The sequence below is a fragment of the Mesoplodon mirus genome (assembly GCF_964341445.2).
Source record: "Mesoplodon mirus genome assembly, chromosome: 14".
Taxonomy (NCBI): domain Eukaryota; kingdom Metazoa; phylum Chordata; class Mammalia; order Artiodactyla; family Ziphiidae; genus Mesoplodon; species Mesoplodon mirus.
Genome location: NC_138990.1, coordinates 43,057,593 through 43,080,262, shown reverse-complemented (window position 1 = coordinate 43,080,262; position 22,670 = coordinate 43,057,593). Strand labels below are relative to the sequence as shown.

The 22,670-nt window shown below is 37.7% G+C and overlaps 1 protein-coding gene across 1 annotated transcript; it reads right to left on the bottom strand.

Annotated features, from left to right (window-relative positions):
- Positions 1-3,433: 3,433 nt before the first annotated feature.
- Positions 3,434-21,574, bottom strand: LOC309815348 (UBX domain-containing protein 2A-like). The gene is made up of 6 exons (XM_082642097.1): positions 21,529-21,574; positions 19,036-19,174; positions 13,348-13,454; positions 10,065-10,202; positions 8,730-8,888; positions 3,434-4,594 (listed from the first exon to the last, which is right to left on the bottom strand). Exons 1-6 carry the CDS (start codon positions 21,567-21,569, stop codon positions 4,402-4,404), a joined length of 777 nt encoding a protein of 258 aa, XP_082498223.1. The 5' UTR covers positions 21,570-21,574; the 3' UTR covers positions 3,434-4,401.
- Between the last annotated feature and the right edge of the window lie 1,096 nt (positions 21,575-22,670).

Genomic DNA, 22,670 nt, shown 5'->3' with positions numbered 1-22,670 from the left:
CAATAAATAAAACAGGCCGACAATAATCAAGAAGCCTGCCTTTGGAAACAAAACTAAAGACTGATACACTTAAAAACATCTGAAAGGATGCACACCAATACGTTATTAGTGGTTATCTCTGAAGGGTGGAATAACAGGTGAGCTAAAGATCATTTTAGCATAACTGTATAATTTTCTCCAATGAATATGAATTATCTGTGCAAAAAACATACATTTAAATCAAGTGACAAAGAGCCAAATATTAGTCTACTGAATAAGCCACTTCTATTTGAAGATTCAGTGTGATGAGCAATGTTTAAATTAAATGGTTTGTACTAAGAGCAAAGGGGTAAATCTTACTAAGGAGTCTTCATGCTAGTTCAACTAAGGACACAAAGGATGGTGTAAGAAGTAAACACAACCATTGAGTTAGTATTAAAAATATCACATTTTAACACTTCTGAGTACTAAATGAAAGTAACATTGGTTAAAGTACCTGGCAAACAGAAAGCACCTAATAAATGTTTGTTGATTCTCAAACTGAATGACTTTGCCAAATAAAAATGACAAATGCATCCCTATGTAACTATTTCATAACAAACAAATGTAAATTGTCTCACTGATCCTTTTAATGAACAGTAAGTATTTCATCTTTAAGACAACAGTTCTTTAACCATTAGCAAGATTGCTTTCAAAATACTTCAAGGCACTGAAATAGATGCATACATAATTTCAACACAATTAAGTATAATGAAAAGTATTCTGAATGACAGAAGTATATAAAATAAATAAGATCATCTTTATAACCTGGATAATGCATAGTAATTTAACCAATAAATTAGAATCTGTAAAATTAGATATGTACTTCTGCATATCACCCCCAACAATGGTTTTACACTGATTGATGCCACTTTTGAAACTACTTAGGTCAAACTGTATTCCACATCTAAGATGCTGGCTTTATTTTCAAGTTTGCCTTCCCTTGCTAAATTCGGTTTGTTTTCTAAAGTCAACATGTTTTGGGTATTCTACATATTTAACTAACAACTTTAGAATTTTAAACTTTAATGTAAAAAGCTTTATCAGATGGTTCTCACTTTAGAAAACCTTTAAGTATATCATCCACATTAATCAGAGTTTTCACAGTTACAAAAATGAGGGTTCTTGCTGATGGCAGGTCTTTCTCTACAGAACTTCTCACTGGGGTGTATTCTGCATGTACACACAAGAAAATCTCTAATGTGTCTTTTGGTTATTACTATAAACTGGAAAATCCACAAAGGAGGTCTTTTTATATGTACAAGAAAAATATTTCCAACAAGAAGCCCCTTTATAGAAATATATGGAGAATCAAAAATTGACTTATATTTATGCAAATGAAAATTATAAAATGCTTCATGATAGGCCTATATGAAACATTTTCTTAGATTCTTGAAAATATATTAACAATGACTTACGTTATATCTGATTTTACCATCCTCTCATTTTTTTAAGAATGCCATTATTTTTGTTTTACTAAAGAGACGACTCTACCACAGCCGTAAACGTTACAGACAATAAATATTTTCTATTATATATCTGTTCATTTCTGAGGGTATATGACAAAAGGAAAAGGCTCTCCTTTGTTCTCCCTCTCTTCTTGATAAAAAGACCTCTACCACCTAGAAGGCTGCGAGCTAGAAAAGGAAGCATTCTTAAAATGAACTTCAAACATAAGGTATACCTTATAAATCAGGTCATCTAGTTATGTGTTTATTTCCCTTTTGTTGTCCCTGAGCCTTTAATAAAAAACTCATTTAAATGTTGCAGCCTTGGGCCTCCCTGGTGGCGCAGTGGTTGAGAGTCCGCCTGCCAATGCAGGGGATACGGGTTCGTGCCCCGGTCCGGGAGGATCCCATATGCCGCGGAGCGGCTGGGCCCGTAAGCCATGGCCGCTGAGCCTGCGCATCCGGAGCCTGTGCTCCGCAACGGGAGAGGCCACAACAGTGAGAGGCCCGCAGACCGCCAAAAAAAAAAAAAAAATGTTGCAGCCTTGTCTCAGCTGTGCTTACAGAAGATAAAGCACAGGTTTATCTCATGATTAGTTCAGAATTAAAGGGTGGGAGGACAGTCTAAGAACAAACTGGTGGATTACAATAAAATTTAAAGGTCTAACAGTCCGATTTCAGTTGAGTCTTGCACTGTCCATGATGCAGCACACAGGTTTTATTTTATTAGGGTGGAAGCTTAGTGCAGGATTTCCTGAAGACTGGTTCTCCTACTACATACCTAAGAATTACTTGGGATTAAAAATGTAGACATCTGGAACCCATCCCAAATACAATGAACCGTTAAAATGTGTGTGGTAGGTGGCAGGTAATAGACATTCTGAAAAGCTTCCCAAGTGATTCTTACACATTAAGGCCTGAGAATCACTGCAAATCACTGCTTTTATAAGATTAGCTCTTGCAAGGGTCCTGCAAGGTCAAAACTATTTTCATAATTATACTAAGATGTTATTTGCTTTTTTTCACTTTCTCATGAATGTACAGTAGCATTTACTATAGGCTACATGATGTGTGATACTGCAACAGACATACAGAAGCAGATGAGATTCCATCTGTCTTCTTTAAATCAGACAGTAAAGATATTTCCAAAAAATGAAATACAATGCCACGTTTCTCACTAAATCTTTTTAAATTTTGGAAAAGAGACACTGTTCATAAAAATGTTCTTTATAGTAACATGTTATTTTTAATGAATATTTTATAAGTTTTTATTTTAAATATAATATTAGTATTTATAACCCACATAAGCAACAGGTCTTGAGACCAAAAAGTTTGAGAACTGCTCTTTCCAGCAGACATCCAGCACCCTATGAACATTACTGCTGTTAGGCATGGCCACTTAGTGCCTTGGCACATTCAATGTATATTTCACTTTAAATATGATTCAATAGATCGTCTGCAAAAAGCTTCTTAAACTTATTGTCAGGCAAGGGGATTTAATCTGACAGGGAAATACTGAGTGTAGCCAGTTTTAGTTAAAAATCTAGCATGTTTGGGCTTCCCTGGTGGCGCAGTGGTTGAGAGTCCGCCTGCCGATGCAGGGGACACAGGTTCGTGCCCCGGTCCGGGAAGATCCCACATGCCGCAGAGCGGCTGGGCCCGTGAGCCATGGCCGCTGAGCCAGCACGTCCGGAGCCTGTGCTCCGCGGAGGGAGAGGGCACAGCAGTGAGAGGCCCGCGTACCGCAAAAAAAAAAAAAAAAACTAGCATGTTTTCCTTAGTGACATCAGAATGTAATAACTACTCCTGTAATATATAAATGAGCTGTGTGGTGTATGAAGTAGAAAACCATACTTTACACGGCGCATTTAAAAATGTTAATTAGTAACATGACAACACTAGCATTAGGTTCTACGTGAGGCAAACAAACGGTCCACTCCGCACGTTAACGAAGAACAAACCCCTCATTTTTTTTTTTTTTTTTTTTTTTTGCGGTACGCGGGCCTCTCACTGTTGTGGCCTCTCCCGTTGCGGAGCACAGGCTCCGGATGCGCAGACTCAGCGGCCATGGCTCACGGGCCCAGCCGCTCCGCGGCATGTGGGATCTTCCCGGACCGGGGCACGAACCCGTGTCCCCTGCATCGGCAGGCGGACTCTCAACCACTGCGCCACCACGGAAGCCCCCAAATCCCTAATTTTTGAAAGAAAATAAAGTAGGGGATAAACTGCGGTTCCTAGAGAAAAAAGAATTCTTTTAAATTTATACGTCTCGAAAATGTTGAAATGTATGTCAGCAGATTGATACTGGCTTATACTAAGCTACACAGTTTTATTCTTAAATGAAAATACATCCCAGATACTGTTGCCAAGTTAATATTTGAGTGTATCTTACCATGAGATAATGCTAATTGGGAACACTTCTGAGGTTGAGGCATAGCTGTGGTGAAAGCAGTTCCTTCCAGCCTTTTGATTGTATCTCAGATATAAAAAAATTGCATTGATGTTTTTAACCTGCCATGTATAATTTTTTAATGTATTGCTATTTAAAAAAGTCTGAGACAGCTAACATTTAAACAAATCACTGCTGTTTGGGAATGATGTTTGAATGAAAGATGCTATGAACGTATTTGCTAATTTATGCCGTATTAAGATTTTAAATGATATAGTTATTTAATATATCTTACGTTAAATAACTGGTATTTGAAAATAAGTCTATTTTTCTTTCTGAGTAGCCTTCTGGGAAAAGTTCACTGAATATAGTTTCCAGTCATAGTTTATTTTCCTAACTTGTACTTATTTTAAAATCTTCTCATCAGGAGGGAGTTAAATAGTGCAAAGCCCAGCAAATCTGACTTCCCCCTCATTTTGGTGTGCATGTCCACTTATGACCATCATTTTTCTGGAAACTTTCCACTCAGTGTATCAAAAATCAATGTTATGAAAGTTCTTTAAAAGGTTCAGCGGTTTTTTTGAGTCTTTGAATGATTACAGCATTCTGTAAATTGGCTTCTTCCAGTGTGAGTGTTTCATCTAGTAATTTGAGGAAAGGAAGAGCTGTTGCCAGGGAAAAGGGAGGACTTCTTTGAGATCCTTGGTATTTTTCGATGAAGTCTTTGATGTGGCTTACCCTGCAAAATAGCACAAACTATTAATATAATTTTATGAAGACCCGAATTAGTTAATTTAAGGTAATAACTTGTGATGATACCTGGCTATGTTAATACAGAATAATCAAATTATGATGATGTAAGTACTCACTTGGGCTACCTTTTAAAGGTTCACCCCTGATAATAGTCAGGAATTACTATTCCTTATCTTAGATGTGACAAGGGTATTATAGTTACATTTTGAGTCTCTATTTTTTAGAAACACACTCTGAAATATCTACCTATGAAACTATATGAAGTCTGGGATTTGCTTAACATAGTTCAGTGGGAACTGAGTGATGATGGATCATTATATCCTCTCTTTGCTTTTGCATATGCCTGCAAGTTTCTATAACAGAAAAATCTATATATCTTGCTCTGAATGGATCAGAAATGGTCCAACCAGTAATCCTACACAGACACAGGCTGTATCTCTTCAATAACACGTCAGGCTGTGCTTCAAATCTAGTTAAGAAAATTCTTAACCCAGTGCCCGTAGACTTTCAGTTAGTATAATGAACACTATAGTGTAATATAATCACTGCAGTCTTTTTTTTTTTAATAACAGTGATTTTAAAATATTTATTTATTTATTTTTGGCTGCATTTGATCTTCGTCGCTGCACGCGGGCTTTCTTTAGCTGCGGCAAGCGGGGGCTACTCTTCGTTGCATTGCACGTGCTTCTCATTGCGGTGGCTTGTCTTTGTTACAGAGCATGGGCTCTAGGTGTGTGGGCTTCAGTAGTTGTGGCACATGGGCTCAGTAGTTGTGGCTCGCAGGCTCTAGAGTGCAGGCTCAGTAGTTGTGGTGCACGGGCTTCGTTGCTCTGCGGCATGTGGGATCTTCCCAGACCAGGTCTCGAACCCGTGTCCCCTGCATTGGCAGGCGGATTCTTAACCACGGCGCCACCAGGGAAGTCCTCCCAATCACTGCAATCTTGAAGGTAGCTCAAAGTTATGTTCATGTAAGTATATGCGTGTGTATTTAGAAAGGGAAAGTACGTATACAGTTCATCGAAATTAAGAGGCCACTGGGAGTTCCCTGGTGGCCTAGTGGTTAGGATTCCGGGCTTTCACTGCCATGGCCTGGGTTCAATCCCTGGTCGGGGAGCTGCGATCCTGCAAGCCAGGCGGCACGGCCAAAAAAACCCCCCTGAGATGCCACTGATTCTAAGACTTGTCATTTTATATACTACTAAAATTGTAAAAAATCCAGATTATGACAAAATAGTTTCTTAAACACTAAGAATTTTTATATTTATTGAAAGAGCACTTTTAACTAATTTTCACACAAACATTCATCAAATCACTTTCCTCCGTAATAAGATTAGAATAAAATGGTGAAGTCATTCCTAACAGTTGAACGTTATTCAGACTCAGATCCTTCAAATCACTTCTGATTCAGTCATTGATGTACATGTTTTTCCATATAATACTCCTTTCTGTATCATCGGGTGTGTTGATGATACAGCAGTACTTTGAAAAGTTCTCCACTACTGTCTCTGGGATGATCTTTCATCGAGCTGACGCTTGTTCTGCATGCTTTGAGGCAGATGCCAAGGCAAAGTCAATTGTGTCATGACTGCCATATGGCCAACAAGAAATTATAAGGATGCATCCCCATTTCAGAGATGCTAAAATGTGAAAAAATGTGCAAACAAGAATTAATGAAATATGACATCATCAAAGACAGAATTTTCCCATTCAATCAAATTCACCAGTTGCCACCCTGTTAATCTGTGCAGGTTACCAAAAAAATCAAGAAAATGGTCACTTGTATTTATTGGGGTACCAACAATTGGATAACGAAAGGCTGAAGCTTATGGCAAAGAATATAAATTTAAAAAACCCAATAAAGATTAAAGGAACTGTGCAGTAAAAATTAAAAATGTGTACTGTGATCTCTACAATACTACTACAAGAATAAAGAAATGCCAATCTAAAAAGCTATGAGAGGATAAAAAATAATACTCATTAAGCTCAAAAAGAGGCAAGAAAGGAGGAGTGAAGAATAAAAAGACATGGGGTAAAGAGAAAACAAAAAGCAAGATGGTAGCCTTAAACCTAACTAGTTCAGGATATTATACAACATTACAAAAACTGGACTAAACAGTCCAATTAAAATACAAAGCTTGCTTAATTATCACTTAATAAATACCGTTGGCCAGTCAAAGGTTTTTAAATGCTTCAAGTCATTCAGGGAAAAAAAATGGTAGGTAACTAATTGTTATTGAAAATGCCAGAAGTATTTTTCTAGACAAAGAAGTTGGGATTAAAATATTTTATTTCCCTAAAAAGAAACAAACCTGAGTTGTAGAGAACAAACTTGTGGTTACCAATGGGGGAAGGGTAGGGTGAGACGAACTGGGAGAGTGGGATTGACATATATACACTACTATGTATAAAATAGATAATAATGAGAACCTACTGGCATACAGGCCAGATATGAGAGGGAGTTGTGGTGGCCCAGATCAGGGAATCCGAGTCCAGGTTGGGTGAAGAGGACATCTGTACAGGAAAGCGGCCCATCTTCCTGGTGTCAGACAGAGTCTGACCAGCAGGAGGAGGGCGCCCATGTAGAGGAAGGCAGGTGGGGACGGTTGCAGTATGAGCAGGGTTAGGAGTGTGTCCACACAGAAGAGGTGTTCAGTGCAGAGTGTCAGAAGCCAAGATGGGTTAGGAATATAGGAGAGGTGGTACACAGCAGGCTGTCTCAAGCAGAATAAAAAGAGCATTCATACAGAGGAGGGGCCAACTGCAGTGTGTCAGAACCAGAAAGAGGTGGAAAGTGACCACTCATGGGGGAAGATAGGCAGCACTGACTGCCAGAGCCCAGGAAGGCAAACAGGGCATTGGCATGATGTGATGTGTCAAGAGACCCAGCAGGAAGAGGGAGGCTTCCAGGCTGGGGAGGAGGCAGCAGTAGAAGAAGGAGACTGGTTACATGTAGGAGAACTGATCAATAAATAAATATATTGGGGGCTTTCCTGGTGGCGCAGAGGTTAAGACTCTGTGCTCCCAACGAAGGGGGCCCAGGTTCAATTCCTGGTCAGGGAACTAGGTCACACATGCATACCACAACTAAGAGTTCACATGCCACAACTAAGGAGCCCTCAAGCCGCAACTAAGGAGCCCACCTGCTGCAACTAAGATCCAGCGCAACCAATAAATAAATAAACATTTTAAAAAATAATAATAAATATATTGAGAATAACTGGAGCCAGGTTTCTCACTGAAGGAAGTTAAACTGAAGAAAGTGAAGAAGTTAATTACAAATATGGAAAGGGGAAAACTAGAATAAACCCTGTGGTGGTGGATTGAAATTAGAGCTATCTATGTGAACTCATGGTTTTCGCTACGCAAAGATATAGAAATACATTTGTCAATGTGTGTTAGTTTGTGTATATATATGCATATGTGTATGTATGTAGAGACACCTGTAGCTCTTTCCACGCAGAGGGCCTGGAATGGTGGCAATAAGTATACCTAGTAACCAGATCCTCAATACCCTTGGCCACTAAAAAGAACCAGGGCTTCTTAGAAAACGTACAGAATGAACCTGAAAAAATATTTTGTGCCAATAAACAAGAAAATGCTCAGAGAATGATGGGAAGATGTAAAAAGTTTAAAGGAGGTCCCAGGGACTTGGAAACCTATATACAATATGTTCCTACTTTAATTAAAATGAAAAAACATTTTAAGACGAGATAAAAGACTGGAAAAATCCATCAAACTAGTAGTAGTGATTATCTCTGGGTGACGGAATTTAACTTGATTTCAATTTCTTTCAGTACTTTCCTGCATTATCATTCCTTTTCTACAATTAACAGAAAAATACACACATAATGCTAATGATCAACTTAAAAACATACTAAAAATAATTCTTTCAAAATTATGTATCTAGGTAAACAGGAAAACTAATGAAATGATAATCCATAAAACAGACTGAAAATACTTCATTAATGTCCAAGAATTTCCATTGTCATGAAACATTATGCTTAGAGAACTATTTATTAAGATCCTTAGTTCTTAAAAATAGCTGTTGACTGACCCGAAAAGAAGAAATACAATTAAAACTTAGGGAACAAATCAGACAAATAATGAAATGGAAGACTCACCTATGAGAAATGTTAAATTTCTGGACAATCCTTTTCCCATTGGCTAACCAGATCTGTATATTAGTGATGGGTTCCAGACTGTTTAGTGGGACAGTAGACAACTTATTTTTATTCTCAACTTCAATAGTCCTCGCTTTAGAAACAATTTTTGGTGTAGCACTAAGAAAATCCAGACAACAAGTCAGATGCATGTTTTTCATTAAGCAGAACTTTATCATTAAACAATTACTATAAAAACTTTACAGTGAGTATAGCTTTTCGGAAGATTTTGGCTAGTCACAGCTGTTCCCTAACAGAAAAAGATATTAGTATCAGTTATATCCATCATACATGATGATCATAGGAATCTAATAAAATTATGCACATCTAAGTAATTTGTAAGCTTGTGGACTGTTATGTAAGTATACCTGAAGAGTGTACTTATGTATTTGAATCGTGCCTTACAGAACAATTTTATAGTGCTGACAGATCCGTGGACTTTACCTTTACCTACTCCCCAGGTTAAAATTTCTAAAAGAAATTGTAAGTTCTCTGTAGAGAACAGTCCTTGGGTTATAAAGGAAATGAAAGGAAACAAAGTATTCCCTCATCACTCTGAAAGTCACATTGGGATATTTTTCCATGTGTGGATGAATATGCATTTATATACCTTACCAATCTTCATAATTAATATATGAGAATTCATAAAAATGAAAGCAATCCTATATTTAACCTCTTTGCATATTCTTCCATAGGCATAATTAGATAAGATGAATACTGCAAAGTTTGAAAATATTGGGCTGGTCAAAAAGTTCGTTCGGGTTTTTTGGAAGAGCGTATGAAAAACCCGAACGAACTTCTTGGCCAACCCAATAATTAAAGGCTCTGATACTGATACTAACTTTATCAGGCATTATTTCACTTTTATTACCTCAAAATTCAGATGCTGATCAGAGGACACAATGCTGAAGGCATTGGTAACTATAATACAGAACCTTATATCCAAAAGCTAGCCTATGTACTCTGTGACATTAATGGCAAAGCTCAAGTGGTGGGTGCAAGGGAGAAAAAATGATTTATCCACCCAATTTTGCCCAACGTCCTCACTAAGCCAGGCACTTTTGATCGGACAAAACCAAAAAAGCCACCATGACTTTTTAGTATAGTGCCAGCATATGTTAATTTACACTAAGGTGAATATGACTTAGAAGTTCTCATAAAAGTTAACATGAAAAATCTCATTTCCAATGGGAGAAATGATAACTCTATATGTGTGGTCTACATAGTAAAATAATGACAAGCTGAATATTAGTCAAACCTCTGCTTATGGAAATTACAGATCATGAGCCTACTCACCTTCCCAGTCTGTGACCCTGTCCTGAGAAGGGCTGGAACACAGGCTTCGTTGACATACATACTTCATTTTTCTTATCTTCAACTTTAACATCGACCTCCTCTTTATCAAAAACTCCCTGTAATTCTAAAGGTAATTCCCTTGGAAAGTAAAGAAAGAAAGTGATAAGGCCCCTAATATGTTTTTTCTTTCTCTGAAAAACATACTGTGCATGTAAAAAGAATAGAAAAATATACAGAAATAAGAGGCATATATATTCTATACAATAAAAACTAAATGTATTTAAAATAATACAGTTAGAGAAAAATCAAGCTCTTATTTCATTCTTTAAAATGAAAATATAGCTACAGGCTGGTTCTAGAAAAACAAGACATAAAAAAATGTAAACACATGTAGACTTAAGAAAGAAAATGACAGCCCCCTACCCCCAAAGTGACAGTCCTTATAATTCCACTCTCACTCTAATAAAAAACTTTGCGGTGTATCTCCTAAATTTTCTCTCTCTATATAGTAAAATTCCACATAATAATTATATTTTTTCCAAAGATGGTATCATTCTATGCACACTATTCTGTATTTTGCAAACTGCTTTAAAAAAAAAAAAAGCAATATACCACAGAAATCTTCTCATGTTAGTATATGGATATATGTCATTCATTTTTACCACATGCACATTGTTATTCTGTTATAAAGTAGATCAAATGGTACAAACATATAAAATACTCTTTTCATCTTTTTCTTACTGATTTGTAAGAAATATGTATATATTCCATTTACAGGATATATATGAAACAAGTATTCCCAGTTTGGCATTTTACATAATCAAATTTATCTTTCTTATATTGCTTCTGGGATTCATGCCAACTATAGCTATATGCAACAACATGGATGAATATCCCAGAGAAATAAGTTGAGTAGACACAAAAAATAAACACATTGCATTTACATAGTTCAAAAAAACAGATAAAATGAAAAAATTATAAAGAAAAGCAAAAAACCATAAAGAAAAGCAAAGACCAACTTACTACTGAAGTTAGGATAGCGTTACTTCTGTGATATTACTACAAATAATGTGTAATTTAATCTTATCATGAGGACGAAATCAGATAAATCTGAATTGAGAGACATTCTATATAATTTGGGCCCATAATCTTCAAGTGTCAAGGTCATTAAAAACAGACAAAAACAAAAACTGAGAAACTGTTCCCTCCTGAAGGAGACTAAAGAGACATGACATTTACAAGCAATGTGTAATTCTGAATTGGATGCTTTTGCTATAAAGGATAATATTAAGATAAAAAGTGAAACTTGAATACATTCTGAGGAATAATTGGTAATAATATTATACATCAATAGATGGTTGTATTGTGGTTACATAGGAAAATATATTTCCTTTTTAATAAAAATACAAACTAAAGTATTCAGGATGATGGGGCATCACTTTAGCAACTTACTCTCAAATGCTTTTACAGAAGTTCTTTGTACCACACTTGCAACTTTTGTATTAGTTTGAAAAAGATTCCAAATTAATTATATTATATAATATAGAGCCATTTAAAATCTGTATATACGTTGTACATATACATACATACAGACCTATATGTGTATGTATATATTGAAAATTGGTTAGATGTAGAATACTATCAACCCTTCTGAAATAAAAACTGACCAAAATAAGTACATTACACCATTAAATTGATGTTACACATAAAATCATGTGCTAAGGACAGTGCCATAGGACAGATATTTAATTTTGTGTATCTTTTTAGGAAAGCAAGAGCATGAATATGAGCATCAATTGCAGAAAGAATGTTCATGCTTTTTATTCATTAATTTTCTTTCTATCAATCTAACATGAAAGAGTAATCGGAGGTTCTGTTAGAACTTTAATTATAAGAAAACATAGGAGTAAGGGACTTCCCTGGTGGTCCAGCGGTTAAGACTCTACGCTCCCAATGCAGGGGGCCCAGGTTCCATCCCTGGTCAGGGAATTAGATCCCACATGCCAAAACTAAAAGATCCCACATGCTGCAACTAAAGATCCAGCATGTATCAACTAAAGATTGCACGTGCTGCCACTAAAGATCCCACATGCTGCAACTAAGACCTGGCGCAGCCAAATAAATAAAATAAATAAATATTTAAAAAACAAAGAAAAGAAAAGGAAAACATAGGAGCAATATCTTCAAGGCCCTGTGGCCTGTGTGCCACAACTACTGAGCCCACATGCCACAACTACTGAGCCTGAGCTCTAGAACCCGTGAGCCACAACTACTGAGCCCGCGTGCCATAACTACTGAAGCCCACGTGCCTAGAGCTTGTGCTCCGCAACAAGAGAAGCCACCACAATGAGAAGCCCACGCACTGCAATGAAGAGTAGCTCCCAGTCACCGCAACTAGAGAAAGCTGAGCACAGGAAGGAAGACCCAATGCAGCTAAAAAAAAAAAAAAAAAAAAAAAAAAAAGACACGTAGGGCTTCCCTGGTGGCGCAGTGGTTGAGAGTCCGCCTGCTGATGCAGGGGACACGGGCTCGTGCCCCAGTCTGGGAAGATCCCACATGCTGCGGAGCGGATAGGCCCGTGAGCCATGGCCACTGAGCCTGTGTGTCCAGAGCCTGTGCTCCGCAACGGGAGAGGCCACCACAGTGAGAGGCCCGCGTACCACAAAAACAAACAAACAAACAAAAAAGTGAATTAATTTAAGTCAGCTTTTGGTTGGTCAGAATTCAAATTCCTGACCCTTCAAAATTACAGCTGTGGTTCTTTTAAGAAAACTCATCTTATGAAAAAATCTGAATTTATAAAAGAAAAAGTGTCTTTGAATGCACAGGAACATGTGAACAACATTAAAAGGAATCTTCTAAATGAAATATATCTAAAATATTCTTCTTGGACTTCCCTGGTGGTGCAGTGGTTAAGAATCCGCCTGCCAATGCAGGGGACACGGGTTCGAGCCCTGGTCTGGGAAGATCCCACATGCCGTGGAGCAACTAAGCCCTTGCGCCACGACTACTCAGCCTGCGCTCTAGAGGCCTCGAGCCACAACTACCGAGCCCGTGTGCCACAACTACTGAAGGCCACGCACCTAGAGCCCGTGCTCCGCAACAAGAGAAGCTACCGCAGTGAGAAGCCCACGCACCGCAACAAAGAGTAGCCCCCACTCTCCTCAACTAGAGAAAGCCCGCGGGCAGCAATGATGACCCAACACAGCCAAAAATAAATTAATTAATTTTAAATAAATAAATAAATAAATAAAATATCCCTCTATTTACAAAGACTGCTTACCCTTTTTTGATGGAGTTCAGAAACTGCTGACTTGCACCATCAGAATAACTTCTGAAATCATCATTGACTGTGAATCCATTTTTCCATAATTTTATACTTACATCTGCCTGCAAAGCAGTAAGAAACAAGATGCATCATGTTAATAAATGAAGTGTACTAATAAACTAAAAGCCCCTTGAAACTTTCTTCTATCAGTGTATATTTTCTGTATCAATCTTTTCTTTAAAATAGAGATATAACTGACATATAACCTTGTATTAGTCTTAGGTATACAACATAATAGTTTGATATATATATCTATTGCAAGATGATTACAGAATAAGTGTACTTAACATCCACCACCGCACACAGCTACAAATTTTTTAAATATACCATTCTTAACAGCAAGCTTCAAATGTAAAATATCAAAAATTATAATGTATACATAAAATATGGTTCATTGGGCCTCCCTGGTGGCGCAGTGGTTGAGAGTCCGCCTGCCGATGCAGGGGATACGGGTTCGTGCCCCGGTCTGGGAGGATCCCATGTGCCGCGGAGCGGATGGGCCCGTGAGCCATGGCCGCTGGGCCTGCGCGTCCGAAGCCTGTGCTCCGCAACGGGAGAGGCCACAACAGTGAGAGGCCCGCATACCACAAAAAGAAAAAAAAAAATATGGTTCATAATGAATAATATTTTCAAATAATTCATTAATAAGCTTCTTTAAGAGAGGTCATTTGCAAAAATATTCTGTGCCCTGTCTAAGAGGACACTAAAGCTTTCTGGCCAGAACAGACTTCTCAACAGTTTAGAGAATGACTCTGAAATGACTTGAATATTAAGAAGAATAAAGGGGGAAAAGAAACTATGAGTAATTAATGGCTATTCCTTCAAATATAAACTATCAGTGTTACTGTTATCAATATTTCATCTCTCAACATCTTGTTGATCATCTCCTAAGAACATTATTTATTCACTCATTGAATCAAAGAAGTCACTGTAGAAATACAGAAAGGTTCAGAAATACAGTAGGATGCAGGGATGCTTCAGGCTGAACACAGAAGGACTTATAAAAAACCATTTAAGAAAATAGACTATTAGAGGCCTTCCCTTGTCTCTAGCATTTATTCATTCAGCATATGTTTATTGAGTGCCTAATATGTAACAGGCACTCCACTAAGATGTTAGGGAAAACAATCACAATAATGATAGCATATATTATTAGCCTGCCTGCCTATCTATCTGTCTGTCTGTCTATGTACTTATCTGGGAGAGCACTTGTGTGTACACTTACATGTACCAAACACTGTTTAAAGTACTTTCCCTACATGTATTTATTTAATCCTCCTAAAATCCACACAAGGTGGGTATTATTATCCTTTTTATAGATGGGAAATTAGAAACACAAAAGATTAATTAAATTGCCCAATATCACATGGTCAGTAAGGGTGGAGCTGGGGTTGGAATCCATACTCTTAACCACTATATTATATTACCTCTTTTTTTTTTTTACCTATAACCAAACTGCCAAGACTCTGCTCTCATGGTACTCACAGAAAAGAAAGAGAACTAAAAAAATTGTACAAATGAACTTACTTACACAAAAGAAATAGAGTCACAGATGTAGGAAACAAACTTATGGTTACCAAGGGGGAAAGTGGCAGGGAGGGATAAATTGGGAGATTGGAATTGACACATATATAAAACAGACAACTAATAAGGACCTGCAGTATAGCACAGGGAATTCTACTCAATACTCTGTAATAACCTATACAGGAAAAGAATCTAAAAAAGAGTGGATATATGTATATGTGTAACTGACTCACTTCGCTGTACAGCAGAAACTAATACAACATTGTAAATCAACTATACTCCAATAAAAATTAATTAAAAAAAAGAAAAGAATGAGAACAAAACAAATAGGAAAAGAGTACATAAAGATACTGAGGAGGGGAATTCCCTAGCAGTCCAGTGGTTAGGACCGGTACTTTCACTGCTGAGGGCCCGGGGTTCAATCCCTGGTCAAGGAACTATCCCACAAGCTGCATGGGCCAAAAAAAAAAAGACACTGAGGAAAACAGAAGAAACTTAAAAACAAAAATGCAAAAACGATAATTAATACACTTATATAAGAGAGGATGTTTGAGAGGGAGTAGGAGGGAATATTCAGGGAGCAAAAGAGCTCTTAGAAACTTAAAATGGAAATTAAACAAAAGGATTGAATATAAGGTTGAAGAAATATTACAATTAAAATAGAACAAAACAACAAAGAGGTGGAAAACAGGAGAAATAATAAGAGACTCAGTCCCAGAGATCCATTATCTAAGTAAAAATACTCTAGAGAGACAGGAAACAGAGGGGAGCAAAATATCGAGAAGCAACATGAGAAAATGTCCTAGAAGAGTAAAATACAAGTTTCTGTATTGAATGAATGAAAAAGAATCTATACCAAGGCCCATCAGAACATGAGGAGATTAAAGAAAAGATTCTAATAGGTTGCGGGGAGCAAAAACATGCCACACACACAGGCTCAGATGCCAAAACAGCAATCTATCAATCATGTGTGAAGGCAGAATAAAGGCAAATTCAGGTGCGCAAGGTTTTAAGCCATCCATTTCCCACGCACTCTTTTTACACGCACTTTCTGCATAAAACACCTCAAGACTGGCTTCATAAAATTAGAAACATACAGGGTAGGGGTTGGGAGAGGCACAGAATTCAGTGCACCAGAAGTGAGAGGAGAGATAAATAAAGTGCTCAGGATCATAGATTCCAGGGCAGCAGCAGTGTAACTCCCCTAGAGGACATCGGAGAAAGAAGGGCTTCACCACAGTTGTCCTTCAGAAAAAAGTAAACTGGTAAAATTATCTAATATGTTCAAACATACTGGAAAAAGATACAGCCTTCTATCAGAGTTCAGGGATAAATTAATGACAGCCACAAAGAAAATAAAGGCAATATGGAAGGGAAAAAACTACTAATTCTAGTGAAAATTTAAAAGGCAGTCAGGAAAAGAAATATCATCACACACTATATGACTCAGTGATGCTGGACAGTATTTACAAAGTCATAAAGATATAAACAATGATAATTGATTTAATCCCAAATTATGATATAATTATGTTAGTCAAATGAGAGGAGGTGGTTTGGGGATGAGGGGAAGGAAGAATAAGAGCTAAATTCTCATTTTCTATTTTAAAAATGTCAATACATAATTTGAAAAAACCTAAAAAATCAAGAACTATCATTTTTAGTATATTCTTAGAAATACAGTCTTTATACAAGAAGAAATAGTTAAGACTACCTCTGGGTAGTGATTACCTCTGGGAATTAGATATCATGGCCATGGAGGAACCGGGCTGCTATTTTTCAACCTAAGCCCTTCAGACTTCAGTCTGAAGAACTAAAGAACTCTCTTCGAGCTCTCAATGCAGGGGGTCCAGATTCGATCCCTGGTCAGGGAACTAGACCTCACATGCGTGTCGCAACTAAGAGTTTGCATGCCACAGCTAAGGAGCCTGCCTGCCGCAACTGAGACACAGTGCAACCAAATAAAATAAATAAAAAATATATTTAAAAAAATTTTAAGGCAAATTAGAGTAAAGGGATCTCTTTCATGTCTGACTTCGAAAAGCCAGCTAGATTCTCATAATTGCTGCTGCCTTCAGTCTGCTGTGATATGGCATTTTGATTGAAGTACATTAAAAAAAACAAAAATCAAGCCTCAAACAGATATGTAGTTGCAAAAAGCATTTTAATAGCTTTTCCAAGATACTACCTCAAAATGTAGTAAGTGGTAGTATCTCAAAAGTTAGTTGAGGGCTTCCCTGGTGGTGCAGTGGTTGAGAGTCCGCCTGCTGATGCAGGGGACACAGGTTCGTGCCCCAGTCTGGGAAGATCCCACATGCCGCGGAGCGGCTAGGCCCGTGAGCCATGGCTGCTGGGCCTGTGCGTCCGGAGCCTGTGCTCCGCAACGGGAGAGGCCACAACAGTGAGAGGCCTGCGTACCGCAAAAAAAAAAGTTAGTTGAAAATATCACATGATAACCCTTATGTAGAATCTAAAAAAATGATACAAGTGAATATATTTACAAAACAGAAACAGACTCATAGATATAGAAAACAAACTTATGGCTACTGAAGGGGAAAGGTGGGGTGAGGGATAAATTAGGAGTTTGGGATTAACAGATAAACACTACTACATATAAAATAGATAAACAACAAGGGCCTCCTGCATAGCACACAGAACTTATATTCACTATCTTGTAATAACCTATAATGAAAAAGAATTTGAAAAATATATATAACACATATATTTTATATATATTATATATATCATATATATTTTTATATACATTATATATATTATATATATGTTATATATATATAAAAAAACAGAATCACTTTGCTGTACATCTGAAACTAACACAACTTTTTTCTTTTTTTGGCCATGCCACGTGGCTTGTGGGATCTTAGCTCCCCAGCGAGGGACTGAACCTGTGTCCTCAGCAGGGAAAGCTCAGAGTCCTAACCACTGGACGGCCAGGGAATTTCTTAACACAACATTTTAAATCAACTGTACTTCAACTAAAAAAAAAAAAAAAGTCGAGGGACCTCCCTGGTGGCACAGTGGCTAAGAATCTGCCTGCCAATGCAGGCGACACAGGTTCGATCTCTGGTCTGGGAAGATCCCACGTGCCGTGGAGCAACTAAGCCCGTGTGCCACAACTACGGAGCCTACACTCTAGAGCCTGCAAGCCACAGCTACTGAGCCCACGTGCCACAACTACTGAAGCCTGCGCGCCTAGAGCCTGTGCTCCTCAACAAGAGAAGCCATCGCAGTGAGAAGCATGCACACTGCAACGAAGAGAAGCCCCCGCTCGCCGCAACTAGAGAAAGCCCACGTGCAAAAATGAAGACCCAACGCAGCCAAAAATAAATAAATAAAAAATAAATTTATTAAAAAAATAGTTAGTTGAGAATCTGAACATGGAATCTTAAACTTAAAGGTATATTTATTAATATGACAATAATCCTATCAGAAATATCTTTTAAGTTTTGGGAAGCTGTCAAGTGCATGATGGCAGGTTATCAAAATTCTTACTTTCACTTAAAAAAGTTGATAAAATCGTATCTTATCATTTGCAATAAATACTGTAAGTTGTTTCCCTTGAAGTGTCAGATTTACTTCATACATTTTGAGAAAATGTCTGCAGAATATCCAAGACTGAATAACTAGTTGTCTGTAAATCACTTTCATGTAAAAACAGTACACCATGAAAAAGCAGAGTGTTCAGCTTGTATCTCAAGCAATGGTACTTTTCCTTAAGATACTTCTGTATATTCTAGAAATGTTTTACATACACTTCATATTTTATCACATAGAATATTGTAAGATGTGTATTAAAGAGCTGGGGATTAATGAAATGTGTCAATTTTACTGCTTCATCAAGGAAATTTTTAATTGAAACGAGTGTTTTTCCCCCTGCAAGTTCAAGGAAAGAATACAGTAGTTACTGGTACAGAGTAGTGTCACTACCTCAATTCCTCCTAAGGTGCCAGTTTTGCCGACCACTGCTTTTGCAGTATCGGTGCAAACTCAACACAGTGAAAACAGTAAATAGTATCTTACTATTATTATGAAAACAGTTTTGACCTCTAAAGGGCCATATGTTGAGAAGCACTGGGAAAGAAAAAATTTATGGACACTTACCTGTTTCTTTTGTTCAGTGGGAGACAAACATTTGGCACCAACCTTCTGAGCTTCCTCAAAAAGGCTGTCAACAAAATATTCACTATTTGTTTGTTGATTATCACTAAGAGGTTGGTGGTCAGATCCTGTTTCACGAACCCTATACACACACACAAAAAAGAAAAATAAGCACTATTAACCATTAATTCTCTTAAAAATTTACACAAATTGTTTTCGTTAAAGGATCTAGAACTGACATGCTACCTCCACGCCTGCAGTTGAGACTCTCTTCTGAATTAACACAGGAGATATGTGGCCTCGGGAAGTCGTTAACACTTGTGGTCCAGAGCAGGGTTTTCTCAACTTCAGTCCATTGATATTTGGGGAAGGTTAATTCTTTGTTGGGCAGGCTGTCCTGTACACTGTGGGAAGTTTAGCAGCATCTGTGGCCGTTAACCACTAGACGCCAGTAGCATGGACAACCCCCAACCCCCCAGTGTTATAATAATAAAACACATCTTTAGACAATGCCAGATGGCCTCTGGGGGTGGGATGGGCAAAACTGCACCAGGGTGAAAACCACTGGTCCAGAGTAAAAAACCGTGTTCTTTGTAAAGCTCTCAAAATGGCTTTAAAGGGGGTTACTATGTACTTTTTGGTAACACAAAGCACTCTTGAAACTAAAGGTGGTAAGGTGTGAGGAACAGTCATAATCATAGTTAAATGGATGAGTTATATGGTATGCGAATTACGTCTCCACAAAACTGTTAGAAGTCCTAAGTTAATTTTACTCTTTAAACTCAGTCATTCAGGGCTTCCCTGGTGGCGCAGTGGTTAAGAATCTGCCTGCCAATGCAGAAGACACGGGTTCGAGCCCTGGTCTGGGAAGATCCCATATGCTGGAGCAACTAAGCCCGGGCGCCACAACTACTGAGCCTGTACTCTAGAGCCTGTGAGCCACAACTACTGAAGCCCACACATGTAGAGCCCGTGCTCCGCAACAAGAGAAGCCACCACAATGAGAAGCCTGCGCACCGCACACACAATGAGTAGCCCCTGCTCACCGCAACTAGAGAAAGCCCACGCGCAGCAATGAAGACGCAACACAGCCAAAAATTAATAAATGAAAATTAAAAAAACAAATTAGTCATTCAACTGGGGCTTCTGTGGTGGTCCAGTGGTTAAGACTCCGTGCTTCCACTGCAGGGGGCACGGGTTGGATCCCTGGTTGGGGAAGTTCTGCAAGCCACAAGGTGTGGAAAAAATAAATAAGCAAGCAAGTAAGTAAGTAAGTAAGTAAATAAATAAATAAATAAGCAAGCCATTCAACTTATTTCTGTGTAGAAAAGAGTTAACGTAGCAGGCCTAACTGTTGCTATCCTTTTTACTTTTCTCATGAGTATGGAATTTTAAAATGTGCCTAGTCCCCAGTATAAACCCTAGGCTCATTTCCAATGAACTTCCCTGGTAGACAACATCTCACACGTGCTATATAACTTATTACTGGAGGAATTAAGTGTGTGTCCTGGTGGCTGCACTGGGCAAGGACTCTTAGAAGCTTATGCCTGGTTTCCCCTGGACTTCACCCCCTTGCAAAGTATCTTTTCATTGCAATAAAGCTTAGTCATTAGTATGACTATAGGCTGAATCCTGTGAATCCTCTAAGCAAATCATCACATCTGGAGGCAGTCTTAGGGGCTCCTGACATAACCTCACAGTTATATACTTAGTATCAGATATTTATATAAAACAGTAAGTACTCTAGTGAAAAAATAATAAATAGTATTTGTTCGGTATAGAAAGTGTTCACAAAGTACTTGTAAACACCTGTCTCCTTAAATGGACTATGAATGAAAGATATTTACCTTTTCAAGTATTTAAAACACAGAACATAATACAAAAATAAATATTCCACTTCAGAGAAGTGAGAATAAAGAATTTTGTATTAATAAGAACGACAGACTTTGCATCTACCATTTATTGGGTGCCTGCTATATGCTAATACGATGCTCGGTGTTTTAAATTGGTTATCTAATTCTTACAAAAACCTTTCAGGTAACTATGTACACCTCCTCCTTTTTAGATGAGATATTGAAGCTCAAAGAATCTACCTAAGTTGCTCAAATGCCAGAGAAGAAGTGTTGAGACAGAGATGGGATTCAAACCTAGGTTTATCTGATTCCAAAGCCATTATATTTCCACTATGACTTCAAGATGGTATAACACAAGAGGCTAATGAAGTAATAAATAGTTACTTTAACTTCCCTCTTAAATAACAGAAATAATATGTGGGCAGAGAGAAATTTAACACTTAAAAAATTAATCACAAAAAGATTTAAAACTTGACTAAAATCCATTGAATGCAGCTATGAAAAAAAAAACTTTAAAGTACATTACTATTTGGTATTTAACAGATAATCATCATGAAAACTTAACTAAGTCAGTGAAACGTAAAAAGAGAGAAAGACAGTAACAAAGGCATTAATAACAAAGAAAATGCATAAATTAACTCACCATTCTTCCTTTATACTTTCAAGATTATCTACTTCTTTCATTCTCTTTTGCCTTACTGTAAAAGTAAAAAGAAAAATAAGGTAAAGTTCTTAATACAGTATTTTAAATAAATTCATTCCAACATATGCATTAAGATTCTTTACCATTAAGTTATTATGTACTCCTAAAGTAGCACTAAAGGGGTCTCAAGAACAATTGACCTAACTCAAAGCTGTCACTTTCACTTAAAGTAAAGCAATAAAAAGTAAATTTTGGATTTGGATAATCTGACAAAAGAAAGATTTCATAAAAGTTATGATGAGGGGAATTCCCTGGCGGTCTAGTGGTTAGGACTCTGTGCTTTTACTACCAAGGGCCCACGTTCAACCACTGGTTGGGAAACGAAGATCCTGCAAGTGCTCACGGCCAAAAAAAAAAAAAAAAAAAAAAAATTTATGATGAAAAATAATGTATGCTTTGGTCTAATAACAAACAAAAGTGAATGTAAACATTTCACTCAATCTCCAATAGTAACAAAATATCAAATCAATATAAACTCATTCTTTTTTTTCCAATGTAGATGATTTTTATTGTCAATATTCTTTTTTTAAACATCTTTATTAGAGTATAATTGCTTTACAATGGTGTGTTAGTTTCTGCTTTATAACAAAGTGAATCAGTTACACATATACATATGTCCCCATATCTCTTCCCTCTTGCATCTCCCTCCCTCCCACCCTCCCTACCCCACCTCTCTAGGTGGTCACAAAGCACAGAGCTGATCTCCCTCTGCTATGCGGCTGCTTCCCACTAGCTATCTATTTTACATCTGGTAGTGTATATATGTCCATGCCACTCTCTCACTTTGTCCCAGCTTACCCTTCCCCCTCCCCATATCCTCAAGTCCATTCTCTAGTAGGTCTGCAGAGTGAAGTCAGTCAGAAAGAGAAATACAAATACCGTATGCTAACACACATATATGGAATCTAAAAATAAAACAGAAAGAAAAAAAGACCAAAAAATGGTCAGAAGAACCTAGGGGCAAGACGGGAATAAAATAGAGCTCCTTCACAACAAGAGGAGCCACCTCGGCCAAGGACGACCCCGCAGTGCACAAGGCGGCAGCGCATCTGCGTCAGGACGGAAGCCTGAAAGGGGAGCCG

What these genes read in the sequence shown, in the direction of transcription:
- LOC309815348 (XM_082642097.1), bottom strand. Translation starts at nt 21,569, where the DNA reads ATGAAAGAAGTAGATAATCTTGAAAGTATAAAGGAAGAATG. An exon ending in GAAAGTATAAAGGAAGAATG is followed by an intron (nt 19,175 to 21,528) that starts GTGAGTTAATTT and finishes GTGTGTGTATAG; the next exon opens with GGTTCGTGAAACAGGATCTG. An exon ending in CAGGGTCACAGACTGGGAAG is followed by an intron (nt 8,889 to 10,064) that starts GTGAGTAGGCTC and finishes GGATTTTCTTAG; the next exon opens with TGCTACACCAAAAATTGTTT.